A 17,296-nucleotide genomic window follows, 5' to 3' on the forward strand; every position below is an offset into this window, starting at 1 on the left:
GTGATGGTTTAGATATAAGATGCCTCCCAAAAGTTCCTGTGTCAATGTGGGAATGTTCAGGGGTGAAATGATTAGATTATGAGACCTACAACCTAATCCGTGAATTGGATGGGGGGGTTAATAATCTGAATGGACTAACTACGTGGTAACTATAGGCAAATAGGGGATGGCTAGAGGAGGTAGGTCACTGGGGGCATGTCTTTGGTCTTTATGTTTCCCTGATGCCTCACTTGCTCTTCTCTGTTTCTTGGCTGTCTGAGCTGAGCAGTTTTCTTCCACTACGCCCTTCTGCCATGATGTTCTGCCTCACCTCAGCCGCATGCAATGGAATCTGATCATGAACTGACCCTCCAAAACCATAAGCCTAAAACCAACTTTTCTTCCTCTAAGTTGTTTGGGTCAGGTAGGTATTTTGGTGACAGCAACAAAAAGCTGAGAACAGAGCATCAAGATCATACTGATCAGGATCATGCCAAAGGGGGTCAAAGGGGCCACTGAAAGTTTTAGGGGAACTGGACATCACATTTGAAAACAGTGATTTAGGAAGATTAAAAGAGACATGAACAGGGAAAGGGGAGCAACTGGAAACCCAGATGGCTCATGGTTGAAGGGAGGGAGGGACTCCATCACTGTATTTCTGAGGATGAAACTCAAGCTCCAAATTCAAGCCCTTTTAACCCTGTGACTCAAAACCCTAGTCAGTGGGGACGGTATCCTTATAGGATTGTTACAGAGATAAAGTATATTAATACATGGAAAGGATTTAGAACAGGGCCTGGCACATGAATGTTAAGTAAGTTAAAATTTCTAGAAATAGGTGGTCTCAGGAATACTGTTTAATTTTCTTAATCTAATCCTGACTACCATCTAATAACAGGTATAAAATGGAATTGTTTCATGCTCCCACCCTACACCCCAAAATCAACTTACACTTTTGTTCCTGGGTTGTTGTTTTTTTTCCCCTTTAAGTATTTTTTTTAGTTGTAGATGAACACATAGTATCTTTATTTACTTTTATGTAGTGCTGAGGATTGAAGGGTGCCTTACACCTGGGAGACAAGTGCTTTACCACTGAGCTACAGCCCCACTCCTATTCCTGGATTTTAAAAAATCATTTGTTTTGTGTGTGTATGATGCTAGGGAATCAAACCCAAGGCCTTGCACATGCTAGGCAAATTCTCTACCATTGAACTACACCCCCAGCGCAAAAAAAATCACATTATTTTAATACGTGGCTGTCTTAATGGTGGTTATAGTGTCCTCAAAAAAATCAGCCATCAGGTTTGTTTTACAATAAACCAGGAGTGGGTGTCTCTGGTTAGGTTAACAAAGCCTGGGCCAAACCTTCATTTTAAAAAGTATATTTTTAGAATTTTCCTCTGGATGCTTTTCTCCTCATCCTGCTTCTTTTGTACTGGTATCTGGTGTGATTTTGAATATATCTCTGTAGAGCAATCATGAAAAGCAAGAGAAACATCTCCTCAAGGGAACCAGGCAGGAAAGAGCATACTCACCCCGAGTTCTGAAGAAGAAAGGGTGGTAATTGCTTTCGTTTTTAATGGAAGGGAAAGGGACAATCTTTACAAAGTAATCTGTTTCAAATTTCATATTCAGGAAAGGTTGAGATTCCATTCCCTAAAAGGGAACAAAAACACATGTGGTGTCATGAAGAAATTACCCACCCTGTCACTCACACCTGAGACCTTCACTTCTACCCAAACTATCTTTCAGACACAATTCAGAGCTGAGGATATGCCCCAGGGAAGCAGAAAGTCAGGTCCATTTCCTGAACCAAGTTTGAATTTGGATCTGTAACTCAGAAGATGGACAAGACTGTCTGTTCTCTGGCAAGAAAGCCATGGCTAGTTAAGCCTGAACCTCAGAGTTGCAGGGAGAGGACAGTGAGCCCACAAACTCCCGCAGAGTACAGACACTTTCTGGATGGCTGCTGGAATGTAACCTGAGAAGTGTGTTTACCAAAGAGAGGTGCTGAAGATCAGGCTGGTGTTGCCTCCCCATCCTAGCCCACCTTGGCAGGCAGGGTGGACCCCACCGCTCTGCTTCTCCAATTTCAGACTTTCAATAGACCATTCAGACCCCAGGAACAATGGCATGTCTTCAGGAGCACATTCCCCAAGTGTGACTTACAGTTCTTTTGAAGCTACTGTTGAGCTGCTTTGGGTCCTTTAGAATCAGTTGTTGGCACTGTCTTCCCTCCGACTTCAGCTCCTCCAGTATTACCCGAAATCCTTTTAGGAATTCAATGCCTAAGCAAAGCAGGATGCTTTTATGAAAAGCAAACCTAATTACTTCTGAACACACTTTCCTTCCTCCAAGATTAGGGTCCTCTCCACCTACACACCAGATGTAAAGACCTTGCTCTGCCTAGGACATCTGGGTGAACAGAAAGGAAATGAACATATCCTGCGGTCCTCTGGGATAGACAGGTGATTTTCTCTGTCCCACCATTACTATTATAATTAATCTCTAATCCACCAGGCCATTTCACAAATATCCACTGCCTCTGTAACATCAGGGTTCAAATATTTAGACCCAAGTCACAATTGATCATAAAAGTCTGCAGTGAACTATATAATTTCTAGGTCAGTGAACAAGGAGCATTCAGCTGACAATTCCCAATGCTGACTGGGAAGTGTCCCTCAACCACAATTCCACTTTAAGTTTTAGCTCTACATTTTTTTTATGTTTCACTGAGCAGAGTACAAAATTCCCAACATAGTGTCTGCACCTGAGGGGTTCCTAGACTAGAGAATAATAGTTTAGGAGAATGCTGATAGATTTACAAAGCATTTCTTGCTCTAATCACTGTAAGGCAGACACCCAAGGGCTGCCCAGTGTGTGCTCTTCACATAGCGCTTAGAGGCCAGACACCCATGGCGCTGCTGAAAGGCGCTGGCCCAACCTCCTGCCACCTGAGCTTCCCCCACTGCACGTCCCACTAGATGCTTTCAAAAGGATTAAGCCCTGATGGCCACAAGAGCCAGCACCAGGGGTCTGTATCCCATGGAGACCAGAATGGTCCAACTGCAGCTGGAGATCCCCAAAGCGGGCCTCAATTGGCGAGATATCGATTTCACATTCTTTCTGAACACTAGACAAGGAGACATTTTCAAACCTCCCTCTCCTAAGGCAAAAGTAATTACACAGGATGCAATTAACCAGGTGGGAAAATTATTGATGGCAAAGGCCAAGGAAATCTTTTTCTTTTTCGAACAGGTTCTCCAATCCTGTAATTATTTGATGAACAGCACATTTTTCATGGTGGATAGGGTGGAGGCAACACAATCAGAACCTCATATTTTAGGGGTTCAGAGTGCTCAGAGCCCCAGAACTGATTCTAGTAGGTCAGGTTTCAATCACAAAGCTTCCTGTGGGGTGATGGCCAGCTAATCCACAGGCCCAGAGATTCAGACATAATGGCAAGACACAAGGTCTTTGGAACAACTACTATTTAGTAGATTTCATAGGAACTTGCCTTTTGAGTTTAAAAAACAATTTTTTAAGCAAATCCTTTGTGTTTATACAAAAATTTAATTTATGCAATGTACCTGGAATTATTATTATTTAACAAGAGCAAACTGATTAATATGATTAAAGGCCAGGCATCTCATGAAATCACCATGACAAACCTGGGTCTGGAGGTAGAGGCAGCAAATGTAATTCTTACACTGCAGGAACTTATTTACCATAAAACTAGTAACACCTTGTTATTATAAAAGATAGGCTATTTTATAAAGTAACCTCCCCTAAATGAACTTATTTGTTCTCTTTTACACATTTAAACTCACTGATTCCTAACAATCACAGAAGTGCTATTATCCCCATTTACAAATGAGGAAATTGAGGTTTAAAGAAGTTAACTTGCTCAAGGTCACCAGGAATGACAGGACAGAAGCAGAATTCAAACCCAGGAAGTATCTGACTTTAATTCAGTGTCCTTAACCCACATGCTTTCCTGCCTTCCAAGTTTTCCTGTTAGAACCTGATAGAACCTGTCCATCCCCCCCCCCCCACACACACACCCATAAATCATCATTCAGGGAAAGCACAGCCTTCTGTGTTCCCTGTATTAGTCTTCCAACCACCAGCTCACACCTCTTACTTTTATTCTAATGAGGGAGCCCACAATTCCTTGGAACAAGCCCTTAACCATTTCAGCCTTATATGGAATGACCACTTCCCTTTTACCCACGGAGAATGTTTTTATCTTTAAATGTTAAGATAATATTATTTTTGGAAAACTCATGGGGTTCAGACTCAGAATTACTTCTGTGAACAGGGGAGTGAGGCCCTCAGCTCTATCCTTCCTCCCCGTGAACTCACCTCTCTGATGGTTGGGTTCTTCTGAGATTTATCCTCTTCAGATTAAGAAATCCAAGCTCAATCCCTGGCTATGTTTGGGAAAATGTCTAAAATTGGTGGCAATGTCAGAGGGGCAGGTCTGAGGCCCAGATTCTGATGAAAACAATAGCCCCTCTGCTCTGAGAGCTCTCTCTGAACAGCTTGCATCTACTCTTGATAGACAGGGAATCAGGGGCTCTGTGAGCCACGTTAAAATGTTGATTCTGGGTTCAAACCCAGGCTCATCTGAACAAATGCTCCCTCCCCATGTCCATGCTTGACTAACCATCCCCGTCCTAGGTATCATCAGTTCATTCAAGAGGACATACAGGCCAGGCCAGTGGTAAACGCCTGTAATCCCAATGGCTTAGGCAGGAGGATCCCAAGTCTAAAACCACCTTAGCAAGACCCTGTCCAAAAATAAAAACTTTTTAAAAAGGCTGGGGATGTGGCTCAGTGGCCAAGTGCCTCTGAGTCCAAACCCCAGTACCCCCGCCCCCCCAAAAAAGAGGACAAACAGACATCCAAACAGCCAAACTGAATCTAGCCAGATAATGTGGGTTTGTTCTCTTTCTGTCCTCATTTTGATTTGGGGTTTTTGTTTTTGTTTTGGTCTCTCACAACTTAAATAAAATTTTAATTAGCTGCCAACTTTGAAATCCTGAAAAATCACAATGTGTGTCAATGATGGGTCCATATGTCTATGTGTTCATAGAGACCGCTAACACTGGCTGCCAAAGCCAGTCTGCCCCTGAATGGGCCATGCGCTTTCCTGACACTGTTACCACCTACCACCAACTAGCAGTGAGACACAGAGGCCAAGGACTTGGTGCCATTTATCACCTACACACTATTATTTTAGAAACCCACATGTCTCTCAAGGGTCAAAGAAAAAACGCGAAGAGCCATGGAGCAGTCTTAAATTGGGCAGAGTCAGCAAGTGCAAGCCTCAGAGGACCAAGTGTGTCTGTGCCCCCATCCAACCTCGCCTCATCCTCTTCAAGACCTACCTGCCGCACATGTGAAATTCTGGCATTAGGCACTAACCCGGCTCACCAGGGTGAACCTGATTTCTGAACACTTACCGAGGGACCCTGGAGACCAAAGAATGGTGACTGCCACTTGGTCGTGGCAAGCATACTGGCTGATGGTGATGTTCTGGGCATCAGCAATCACATGCTTCCCCAACGGATTCAAGTAGGTGGTACAGTCTGGAAAGAACAGGAATGGTCTAATTTAAAATTTTATCTTTATTTTCAAGTTTGTCTTATCAAATTACACAAAGCATGTCCACAACTGGCCAAATCCATTCCATTTCAAGTCACATGCTTCAAAAGCCCAAACATGACATCAAGGTTGACTGACGTTTAGGTTACTACAAGATGCAACAGAGGAATTTGTTTATAGCATCACTACCACCACCCACTCTGAGTTAAATTCCAGGATGGTCCTGGGAGGATCATACATACACAGTGTGGAGAGTGTGTGTGTGTGTGTGTGTGTGTGTGTGTGTGTGTGTGTGTCTGACTTGAACTCTGATGACATTTACCTAAGTGAATAAGTATTTGCATCAGTTCAGCTAGCTTTCCGCATTAAAAAGAGTGATCTGAAAGAAAACACTGCTAAATAATTTGGGGTTTATTTGTTTTTAGAAGAAACCTAGAAGGCAAGGTGTCAACTGGAAAGGAAGGAATCAAGGAATCAACGTGCAGATATGAATCCACAGGGGAGTGATTCACAGCCATGCTGTTAGCAATTCATTAGTGCCCAGGTAAGGATGTTAACTAGCACCACAAAGGCAAAACTTTTGTTCTGAAACACTGTCATCAAACACACACACAATCTTCATCAAATCCAAAAACCCCACATTGCTCCCAAAATGAAAACCACCTCTGCTTCTTTGGTTTTTGTCTGAGTATATTACTCACTGTCACTTGTCAGTATAGCCACAATCATGGGAGCAGCAGCACCACCTGGTATTGCTAAATACACCTTCAAAATCTGTCTCCCCTAAAAAGTTGCCAGAAGCTTTCAGCCAAAATCAGGCTAGGACTTGAGAAGCTGGCTGTGAGATGGCTGTTCTGGCCACTTTAACAGAAGAACCATTGGTTGTCCCTAGAAGATACCAACTATTGCTTCATCTTTGTTTCTTTCTCCATGACTCAATTTGAATACCCTCTTTAGTGTCTACTGCAAAAAGTTCTCTTCATCAAAGGTCTAAATCTGTCTGTTTCTCTGCTGAAGCGGAAGGTTTTTCTTAGGAGTGAAATATTCCAGAGCATTTTCTCTTCTCTCCCTCTTTTTTTTTTCTCTTTTTTTGGTATCAAGGGGCACTTAACCCCTGAGCCACATCCCCAGCCCTTTTTATTTTGAGGCAGGGTATTACTAAGTTGTTAGGGCCTCGCTAAATTGCTGAGGCTAGCCTCAAACTTGCAATCCTCCTGCCTCAGCCTCCTGAGTCACTGGGAATTCAAATGTGTGCCACCACATCCAGCTATGATGCCCATTTTTAACTAAAAATAGACATTTAAAAACCACAAAGGAATATAACAACAAGTCATCTATACTCTTCTTACACGATATAACTGCTATTAACATTCCAATGGATGCCCTTACAAAGCTTTTAGTATGTATATAATATTCTTTTTTATTTCTTATGTAAGTATAACATCCATACACTAAATTGTACCTCCCTCTTTTTTTTTTTTTTTGGTACTGGAGATTGAACCCAGGAGTATTTGACCCCTGAGCCACATCCCCTGCCCTTTCTAGTTTTTGTTTTGACACAGAGTCTAAGTTGGTTAGGGCCTCGCTAAGTTAATGAGGTTGGTCTTGAACTAGTGATCCTCCTGCCTCAGCCTCTTATAAGTCACTGGGAATATAGGGGTGCACCACCACAGCCAGCCACACCTCCCATTTTTAAAACTGCATCCTCCACATAGTCTTTGTCCTGCTTTCTTACCTAACCACATTAGATGCACTCCTTTCGTTAAACTTCATTTGCTTCAAAAAGTGACAGCCATTCATATTTCACTATTACTTCTAATTGAACAAATGTTAATAATAAAACCAAATCCTACTTTTGATGAAACTCATTCTCAAAGCAATCAATGGGTGTTCTTCAAGTTCAAAAGAGAATTTAGAATAGGAAAAAGCATCTTTAAATATCTGGTTTAACACCTATATTGTATAAAAGAGGAAACTGTAACCATGAGAGATCACCTGGGTGACTCAGAAGGAGCCCAGGAGCAGAAGCAGAAAAAGCAGCTTCAGAGGGTTCCTTATAGTTCTTGGCACTCTATGATCAGCACAAGTATATTTCTCCTAGCATAAGCTCTTGAGTCTGAGGGGTTTAGTCTGAAAAAGTTCTGGCTGTCACTAGCTTCCCAATACAGAAAAAGAAGATCCTATCATACTTGTAAAGTTCCAGTATTTTCATTTGTTGAAGCCTACAATGTAAGAGAACCCTTTCACTTAGTTTTGAAAAAATGCAAACAAGAGAAATTCATGGGTTTCCTAATGCCAAAATTAACACTCTTTGGGTTTTCATAAATACAATTATGTAAATAGAAAGTCTAAGAATTAAGATAATGTATTATAACCTAGTCAGGCATACCCACTCAGAGCCTAAGGAAGCATGGAATGCAGGGTCAAAGGAGGTAAGGAGGCTTATGAAATTCAATTATGACTTAATGGTAAGACATTTCTTTTTTTAATATTTATTTTTTAGAAGTAGCTGAATACAATACCCACATTACCTTTATTTTGTTTTTTTGTTTTTATGTGATGCTGAGGATCGAACCCAGGGCCTCGAACATGCTAGATGAGCACTCTACTGCTGAGCCACAATCCCAGCCCCCATTTTCTTTTTAGAATATTTTTTTTTAAAGAGAGAGAGAAAGAGAGATTTTTTTTAATATTTATTTTTTAGTTTTCGGCGGACACAACATCTTTGTATGTATGTGGTGCTGAGGATAGAACCCGGGCTGCACGCATGCCAGGCGGACACGCTACCGCTTGAGCCACATCCCCAGCCCTAGAATATTAATTGACAAAGGAATAGGGGGAAAAAAACGGTTTCTGTAGTTCAGTAATTTTGGTGAAAACTTGGTAATTGATTCTCAGCTACTTCAAACACAACTAGTAATCAGTCAGCTGAGCAATAACAGGAACTTCCCTATGAAAGAGAAAAATATCTTTTTCAGTGAAAAACACTGAATAAGCTTTTTTTATACAGCTTACATCCAATTATTAGCAAGTCTAAAGTTTTGGATTCTGGTTACCAAAAAAAACAAAAAACTTTACACCCAGATGACATTTTGCCAAAATGCAACTGAGCTTCAGACATTTCAGGAGTCAATGCAAGTTGTGAATTAAATTCAAATTAAATGCTAAAGAATTAAGAAGAAATTACAACTAAGAGGTGGGAATAGGCATATGGGTCAAAAATTTAGTACAATGAAGACAACAATAGAATACTTTTAAGTTTTATAGGTATAGATCCCTTTACACAAAACTCATATTAAATTAGAAAGGCAAATACTTGTTTGCAGCTGACCAGAAAATTTTGAACTCCTGAATGTAATATAAGATCTGCTAGGACCAAGAGCATCTATTAGAAATTAACTTTCTAACTCAAAGAAAGATCCCTTACACATGTCTTTACTTAGCTGAACCAAGTATCATGAACTTGCAAATCTTTCATTACCATCACAGCATTTACCCAGAACATGCACACCCCACTAACACGAAATGCCTGAGTTCCATGTGGAAGCCCTCATTGGTTAACTTAAAATACCCATGCCAGTGACTGTGGGTGTGAATCTGACACACATATTTGTATCTTATTATTGTTAGACTATATCAATAACCTCAAAAACTCTACTTTAGTACTGATTATTCTAGAGGCCTCCATATGACCTAAGCCCCTAATTCACAATCTTCTCCAAGAGATGAATGAGATGTCAGGAGTCACCAAATAGAAGTCAAGCTCCCTCTCGTTATTTTCATGTATGAATTACAGCTCATAAGGCTAAAATGCTCACAATTATATACAACAACCTTCTTATGAATGAAAGCAGCTGCTTAGTGGGGATCCTATTAGCTTAATCAGAGAAAAGCACCCTCACCCTATCCTTAAACAACCATTTATCCAGGAAAAAAAAAAGGCACACTTGTTTGGACAAAGGACAAAAAAGGGTGTTTTTATTCAACCCCAGTTGAACTGGCTTCTGTTAACACATAGTATTTCCTGAATGTATACTCAAACCAGCTACCAAGCTGAACAGGTGTAAGCACTACCTCATTTAAGCCTCAAAATGATTCTAGGAGAAGGAAACTAATTTTTTTTTCCCCCTGGTGCTGGGGATGGAGCCCAGGGTCTTCTGCATACTATACAAGCCCTCTACTACTAAGTTATAGCCCCAGTCTACTAATTTTTGTTTCATATGAGCAAACAAGCATGGGTAAAGAAACCAAGTCACCTGCCACAGCTCACAGAGCTGACAGGTGGGAAACTGGGGTTGGGACATAGGCGCAAGTACATAGGCCCAGAGGTGACCAAGTGGTGACTTCTGGTCAGTCTGGGACACAGATTCACTTGCCCCACTCTGTTTGTGTATTTGTTATTTACTTATTTATTTTTTTAGTTGGAGATGGACACAATACCTTTATTTTACTTACCTATTTTTTATGTGGTGCTGAGGATTGAACCCAGTGTCTTACACATGCTAGGCAAGTGCTCTAACATTGAGCTACAAACTCAGCTCCTGTGTTTGTATATTCTTAAGATAGACGCCAATTATTTTTTAAATGTTCACAAAAAATACAGATTTCTCACTTCTCTTGGAAACCACATCTGGCTAAACTATAGGAATTCCTCAAGACCACAATGAGCTGGAAGTAAGAATTCAGTGTCTGCTTCAAGCCAAACATAGTCTGTAGTCCCCACTTTCTCCTAACATCCTGTTCTTAGGCAGCTTTGCTCCCCTGTCTCCTGCTGAGCCTGACCAGCATCTGTGCTTATTCGTAAGGACTTGGTCATGTCTTGAGGAATTCACAGGAGGTCTTCATACGTGACTTTTCTGAACACTATGGAAGACACTTGACCTATTCAAGGTCCCAAATACTTCAGTGGCTCGATGTTGAAAAGTCCTCAACCCCAAGATCTGTTGTGTCCTTGTTTAAGTACAACAGTGTAAGCTGTGGATTACTGAAAGTGCTTCATTCTTCCAGGTCAAGCCAATTACTTACTGTCATATCTGAAGGTAATGTTGTGCAGTCCGCTGTTCCTGCTGGCTGGCCCCACTCCCTGTGGGAAAACAAGAGAATACAATTAAGTATGAAGCCAACTGACTTTTCCAACACAGATCCCCACGGAGTCTAAATGCAACATTGCAGAGGCTTAGTGTCATACAAGTCCCCAAGTATCACCCACCATTCTTTCCACCCATCCTATGACATCACAACTGCCAAACATCCTCCAGCCCAAGAGATTTCTTACTGCCAGGTCACAGGGGATCATGGACACTCATTTCCCCTGAGACAATAGGAACAGGCTATTCTATTTTAGGGGTTAAATAATTCATTAATAGTAAAATTGGGAATAAGACTAGGGCTGCCAGCTGGAGTCGTTCCAGTTGGATCCACTTTTAGAACTGATTGGTTATAAAATTCTCTTACCAGACGCCCTCATCTGAAAGCTCTATTAAGCCAAGACAGATAGGCAATTCCTCAAGTCTAAGGAAACCAGTTTCTCATTCCCAGACTGGGAACGAGTGTGGGAATAAGCCGTTACTTTTATGAGAAAATTCTTCACTGCATCCATACCTATGCTTGGAATACACAGGGTGGGTCATAAAAGAAAAAGAAAAAAGACTTTAAAAGGTCTAATTCTTAACTGTTGGTGATGTGGCCATTAGCCATCTGCACTCTTAATAGCAGGGCTAACAACTCCGCCAGACTTCCCACTTTAATTACAGCATCCATAGAGAATCCTTCTACTGACCCCGCCTTTTCCTACCCCACGGTTTATCCATTATGGGAAAGAGCAGCTAGCTCTAAATCTACCCACTTTGACTTAGCTGTTTCTCTAATAATCTGCAAATGTGCCATTGAGTATTAATTGCAGAATTCTCTAAAATAGGTTAATTCTGAAGAGCTAAATGATGGGAAAATGTTCTAGCCACACAGCTAAAGTTTCCACTTAACAAGGAGGATGTTGGGGAAAACCATATGCTGGCAGCCTGGTATTTAATGGGCAATTGTTACACTGAGACACAATGTGGAGAACACTTCTGATGGGGCCCAGGTTTCAGGCCACAACCCCATCACATCCATATGCTTCAGGCATGTTCACGCTGTTTATCCTGAAGCCAGTCACGCCCACTGAAACCATATCCCTGAGCTCAGATATACATGAACCTTGGGAAAGCACAGCTGTGCAGAAAGGGACACACACCCCACTCTAAAGTGGGAAAATAAGTAAGCAGTAACACAAAACCTAAATCAACATGGTCCCCCAACCCCTGATCTGTGGCAGCTCCCCTTCTTCCTGGTTCACCTTCATTCTCTAGCTTCCTCCACTCACTTTTACTTCCCCACATATGTAAAGTTCCAGAACTCCTCGCCTGAAATGAAACTTTGGAAAGTACTGTTACCTTATTAAAATCCTTAGAGTATCCATGATTTCATAGGGACAAGTCACAAACTAGAGGCTGCCCAACCTTCAGAGATGGCAGAGACCCTGAGAGACAACCAGGCAGGAGAACAGTCCCTACAACCCTTTGGGAATGCCAGAGACCAAAGCATAAGACCCCCAAACCACCCTTCTTCTCCCTTCAGAACTTCAGGTTAAACTTACTCCTCAAATTTGCCATCCTCCTGCCTCAGCCTCCCATGTTGCTAGGATTATAGGCACGTGCTGCCATGTCTGGCAAGGAGGTACTTTTCAAAAAGGAAACACATTCCATTTAATAGCATATTCCTAAGTACACAGGGACGCTGGAGACCAGTCACTACTTGCTGGACATAGTCAGCTTTTGGTTTTGTTCCTGTTTCCCTTATATTTCTTTTGTAGCATGGTTTTTCCTTTTGTTTGTTTGCAATACTGGGGATTGAACAGATACTATGCAAGCACTCTACCACTGCACTATATCCCCCGCCCTTTTCTTTCATTTTATTTTGAGACAGGGTCTCATTAAGCTGCCCAGTCAGACCTCAAACTTGTTATCCTTCTGACTCAAATCTCCTGAGTAGCTTGTAGTCAGGTGCTGCCAGAGCTAGCAGTAGGATATTTTTAACAGATACTTACCAGGCACTTGCAATGGCTAATGCATTGTGGAAAGGAGCCCAAGACAGTGATGCAAGCAAAAACCTAAATCCCTCCCAATAAGGTCTCTGTGATGTATGCGGAGCTGTTCAGAAGAGGATCAGTGAGCTGAACTCAAGGATTATAAGGCTTGTATGTGGCATCCATTCACGACCCACTGAGCATTTCAACTTGTCTTACACCCCACAGGGGTGGGCACTCAGTATGAACCAAACACAGGTCCTGACCTCAAGGAACTTTGGGTGTCAAGATAAGCTTCAAACACACATGTCTACCTCACTTCCCTCCTTCCAGTGCTTCACAAGTTCCATGTTCCTCTAGACCTTTGCTGGTGTGGCTACTTCCTTCCCCACCTTCCAAACCTCCCAAAGCACTGCAGTTCCACTCAGATGCTCCTGCATCTCAAGAGTCCCCTTCTCTTCTTCCCATGAATCTCTTCCCATCATCCAGGTCCTGCTTCCCTGGTGGGCTGCCTTAGTCCAGCCTCTATCATACCAGGTTCCTGATACATCAGTCTACCTACATGGCACTTCTGCACATGTCAGTGTGAAACGGTGATTCTAATTCCACAGAAAATTAGAGACCCTAAGACCCTGTGACCAGCCAACCGTGGACATGGAGTTCAGAAAGCAAAAGATGCCATCCCAGGTACCAGTTCTTATCTGCACTTTAAAGACACTTTCACTCCCAGAAGTTCTCCAATGCACAGCCTCAGCACATGTATCACAGATGCTCCACAGGGTTGTCCTCAGCTCACACCAAATAATGCTTCAGCTGCTCCACAGCCCTCAAAAACCACCTTAGAAATGGTATACCCAGGCTGGTCCTCAGAACCCTGCTGTTCCTTTATATTTCAAGGCTGACAGAAATGATGGTCTCTAGAGCATGTCCACATTCTTATCTGGAACCTGAGACTGTTATTTCACATAGCAAAAGGAACTATGAGGATGTAATTAAGTTCAAGGATGCTGAAATGCGGATAGTATTCTGGGTTCTCCAGGTTCTCAGATGAGTCCAATGTTATCGCAAGGATTCTCATAAGAGGGAGACTGAAGGGACAGTGTCACAGAAAAGGAGATGTGACAGTGGAAGCAGAAGAGAGGCAGAGATGACTGGAAGATACATATCACTGATTTTGAAGACAGAGGAAGGAGGAGTGACTGAACCAAAAACTGCGGCAGCCTCTGGAGCATGGAAAAGGAAAGGAATGGATCCTCTCCTATGGCTCCAGAAGGAACCAGTCCTGCATACACCTGATTTCAACAGATTAAGACCCATTTTGGAGTTCTGCTTCCGGAATTACAGAATATTAAGTCTGTATCATTTTAAGTCATTAAACCTATGGTAATTCTTCACAACAGCAACTGACAGCTAATATCTGCATATATTTCACCCGCAATACAAATGAACTGGACCTTGATGCCACACACCTGCTGTGTGTTGTCATTCTTCCCATCCCACTCCCAGAAGTGATCACTCGATGCTGCCTTCTCTCCCACCCTGGTCTTAAGCAGAAATCCTGATCCATCAGAGCTTCTATTGAGATTCTGCCATTCTCTATTGGGCTTCTGTGGGCTGACCTGGAGTTTATATGGAGTTGAGGTTAAGAAAATGCGGTTGGCCTTACAAAGATGTGTTTTCAAAGTACCCACTTTCCCTGTGACCTTGGGCACATTTCCTAGCCTCATTTCAGAGGTTCAAACGCTCTGGAGACATCCTGTAAAAGACTGGTATGGGGGATACATCAGATGACATATATCAAGTGCTCAGACAGCATCTAACACATAACAACTAAGAAATGTTTATGTCATCCTTCCTAATAAGATTCCTGCCTCAATAAGCAGGTATGAGCTAAGCTGCAGGGATGACAATGTGGAGACACTCAAGAGAGGCAGGAGGTACAGAGACAAGTTTCTGTCTCCACTGTACAGAAACTTGAAGGACCATAGGATACATAGCAAATAGGTCAGGGCAAGGTGGCAGAAGGTTCTGACCACCAGGCTAAGGAGTGTGTTCTGCTGGTAATCCCTGTGGGAACTAGACGATCTGGTAACTCCATCTATGAAATCTGCACAAGATAAAGAGCAGAGGTAGATGACAGCATGGGTGAGAGGACTGTCCTCAAACCCCTGGCCCATTGTCCTGGGTCTGGTTCATACATAGTCAGCCCTTGAAACATATTAGTTTTCTAATGAAATGAATTTGTGATTAAGCCAGGTAATACACACAAGAACCTGGTGTGGTGTTTTCACAGTGATTTATAGGCTTAGAATGAAGGCCCACACCAAGAGAAAACAGATAAGGCCACTCACAAAGCTGGTCAGCAGCTTTATAAACTATTCTTCAGGAAACAATCCCAAGCTGTTAGCTACTACACTGTTTTGATATTTAATGAGCTGACAATTAAATATACTTGTTTGCTGCCTGTTACTTGAAACCTATAAATGCCAATGCTGTGGCCTCAGGGTGCCACATTCTTAGTTAATTAACCACCCCCATTTGCTCTTCTAACGGGTACCTTTTAATTTGTTCCAAAGGGAACTAAGATGCTAGCCCCAGGTGCCTGGAGCTCCACTATGAAATTCCTTTGGTTGATGCTCTGCGGTAAGCAGAGACGGAAGCAGCAAATGGGAACATAATGAAGAAAACATCTTCTACTCAGGAAGGATGGGGGAGGATAACTCTTAAGTGCTCTGAAGGATTAAAATTCAAAAAGTGGAAACCCACACCATGCTCCAGCCATATGGCAAGAAGCAAAGGCCTGGACACAAAGACTGCCGGCCATCCATGGCCAATTTCCTGAGGAGTCATGAGGATTTGGGGCCATCTGAAGACACCAACTCCCTAGAGCAACATTTCCAATTCAGCTCCAACAAGGTTTAACTGCCATTTTGGAAAAAAAGCATTTTGAAAAGGACTGTGCTGTAAGTACAGTGTCCCCTTTTCCAATAGAATGTTGGCCAGATGATAGGGCCTAACCAAGACTGCACTCAAGTCATTTAAGGAACTCTCAGAAAGCTGACCACCTTTTAGTGAACAGTATTTTGAGTTAAAATTTAAATAAAAGCCTTCATTACAAAGAATTGAGTACATTATTTTAAAAGGTGCACTGATTAACTACTTAAAACTAAGGTCAAGTCATACTTTCTATTGTCCATAACATTCTTCCCATCTTGGGTTTTTATTAATGAGATAAAAAGAGAGCAGAGAGTCCCAGGAGGCTTAAAATGTACAATAGAATGACACTTTTGCCTCTAACCTTTGGATGTGGGAAGGGCGGGAGGAGGCAAAATGTGGGCTCATGTGACTATTGGTTCAGGGTTTCATAACAAAAAATCCCACTTACCTCAGTTCAAACCTTTAACCAAAAAGAAAAGAGAGAAGGAAAAAAAAAAAAAAGTCAGCAAAGGCAGAGAAGCCCCAGGTGATGTAAGCTGAGGAGAATGCTGGCGAATCCAAAACACAAGGAAAATAAATCACAAAGCCAGCCTGCGCCTGGATCTATTCAAGATATATTCCCTCCACATTCCTGGGAGCTGTTCTCTCTCACTTTCCCTCTAGATGCAACCAACTTCAAAAATGAAGGATGCCAGCAATCTGATTTGGGGAGGTGAGGTCTTGGGTATCTGGCAGGGAACACACAAGCTCTGGGGGAGTGCCCTGGGGTTCCTACCAGCAATTACCCCATCGGCCCATAAGACCCAGAGATCTTAAGCTAATTAAAGAGATTTGCTTGGGGAGGTAGGAAATCACTACTCCAAAGCGTGGTCTGTGCACCAGACCAAAGCCGTAATCATGATTCATCTCTGACATGTTGCTAATCAGTACACACATGTTCCTAATTTCACGCTCCCCAAAGGAAAGCTGAAGGGACAATTGTTTCTGAGCTCTACTAACATGGAATAGACCCATGCCAAGTTACCATGTGTCCTGCTTATCAAACTGAAAACTCTAGTTTTCATCCAAGCTTCTTTTCAATCCTCCCCTACCCCCATCAATTCACTAAAGATATAGATGTGTCAGGATGTTTATACAAGGTGATTCTCAGAAAGCAACTTCTCTAAATGATGGTGGCCTACATGGAATTTAAAATGTCCTTCCCTGCTCCTGTCTTTAAGATTTTTTGATTGCTTCACTTTAACGTACCTGTGCAGTTAAAGCCCAGAGGTATGAGCATGCACATGCACACATGCAAAAGCTTTCTTCCTGTGTTTAAAAAAATACAACAGAGCTCTGCAGCCTCCTAGGCCTTCACAAAGCAAAAGCCCAAGTACTTTCTCCAAAATGTCTCTTAAGGATCTGGGATCTGTGCTCTCCTGTGGCGGATAGTCACAAACAGACAGTATTGTTCCATTTTTCCAGTTCTGAAAATGTTAAAGGCAAGCTATAAAACATGCCTCTGGATGGAGGGCCAGACCTTTCCCTCTGCTTCACACCACTCCCCTCCACTCAAATGAGAACCGCATGTTAGAGAGCCAGTTTCTTTAAGGTAAGAGTCAGTCTATCTGAAGTTTGCAAAGCATACACAGAAAAACTCACAGATTAACTGGTTTTCTGGGTAAACACTGGGTACAAAGAAGAAGCAACCAACCAGCCACCCAATAC

At 42.3% G+C, this 17,296-nt stretch overlaps 1 protein-coding gene across 1 annotated transcript in view; it reads right to left on the minus strand.

Moving 5' to 3' along the window:
- Il17rd (interleukin 17 receptor D) overlaps positions 1 to 17,296 on the minus strand; it is a 65,921-nt gene that overhangs the window by 16,088 nt on the left and 32,537 nt on the right. The window contains exons 2-5 of the mRNA XM_026388637.2: positions 10,615 to 10,672; positions 5,448 to 5,573; positions 2,149 to 2,267; positions 1,515 to 1,635 (exon numbers count right to left, since the gene is read on the minus strand). Coding sequence (XP_026244422.2) covers positions 1,515 to 1,635; positions 2,149 to 2,267; positions 5,448 to 5,573; positions 10,615 to 10,672 — 424 coding nt within the window. The remainder of the gene's footprint in view (positions 1 to 1,514; positions 1,636 to 2,148; positions 2,268 to 5,447; positions 5,574 to 10,614; positions 10,673 to 17,296) is intronic.

The sequence above is a fragment of the Urocitellus parryii genome, chromosome 3 (assembly GCF_045843805.1).
Source record: "Urocitellus parryii isolate mUroPar1 chromosome 3, mUroPar1.hap1, whole genome shotgun sequence".
In the NCBI taxonomy this organism is placed as follows: Eukaryota; Metazoa; Chordata; class Mammalia; order Rodentia; family Sciuridae; genus Urocitellus; species Urocitellus parryii.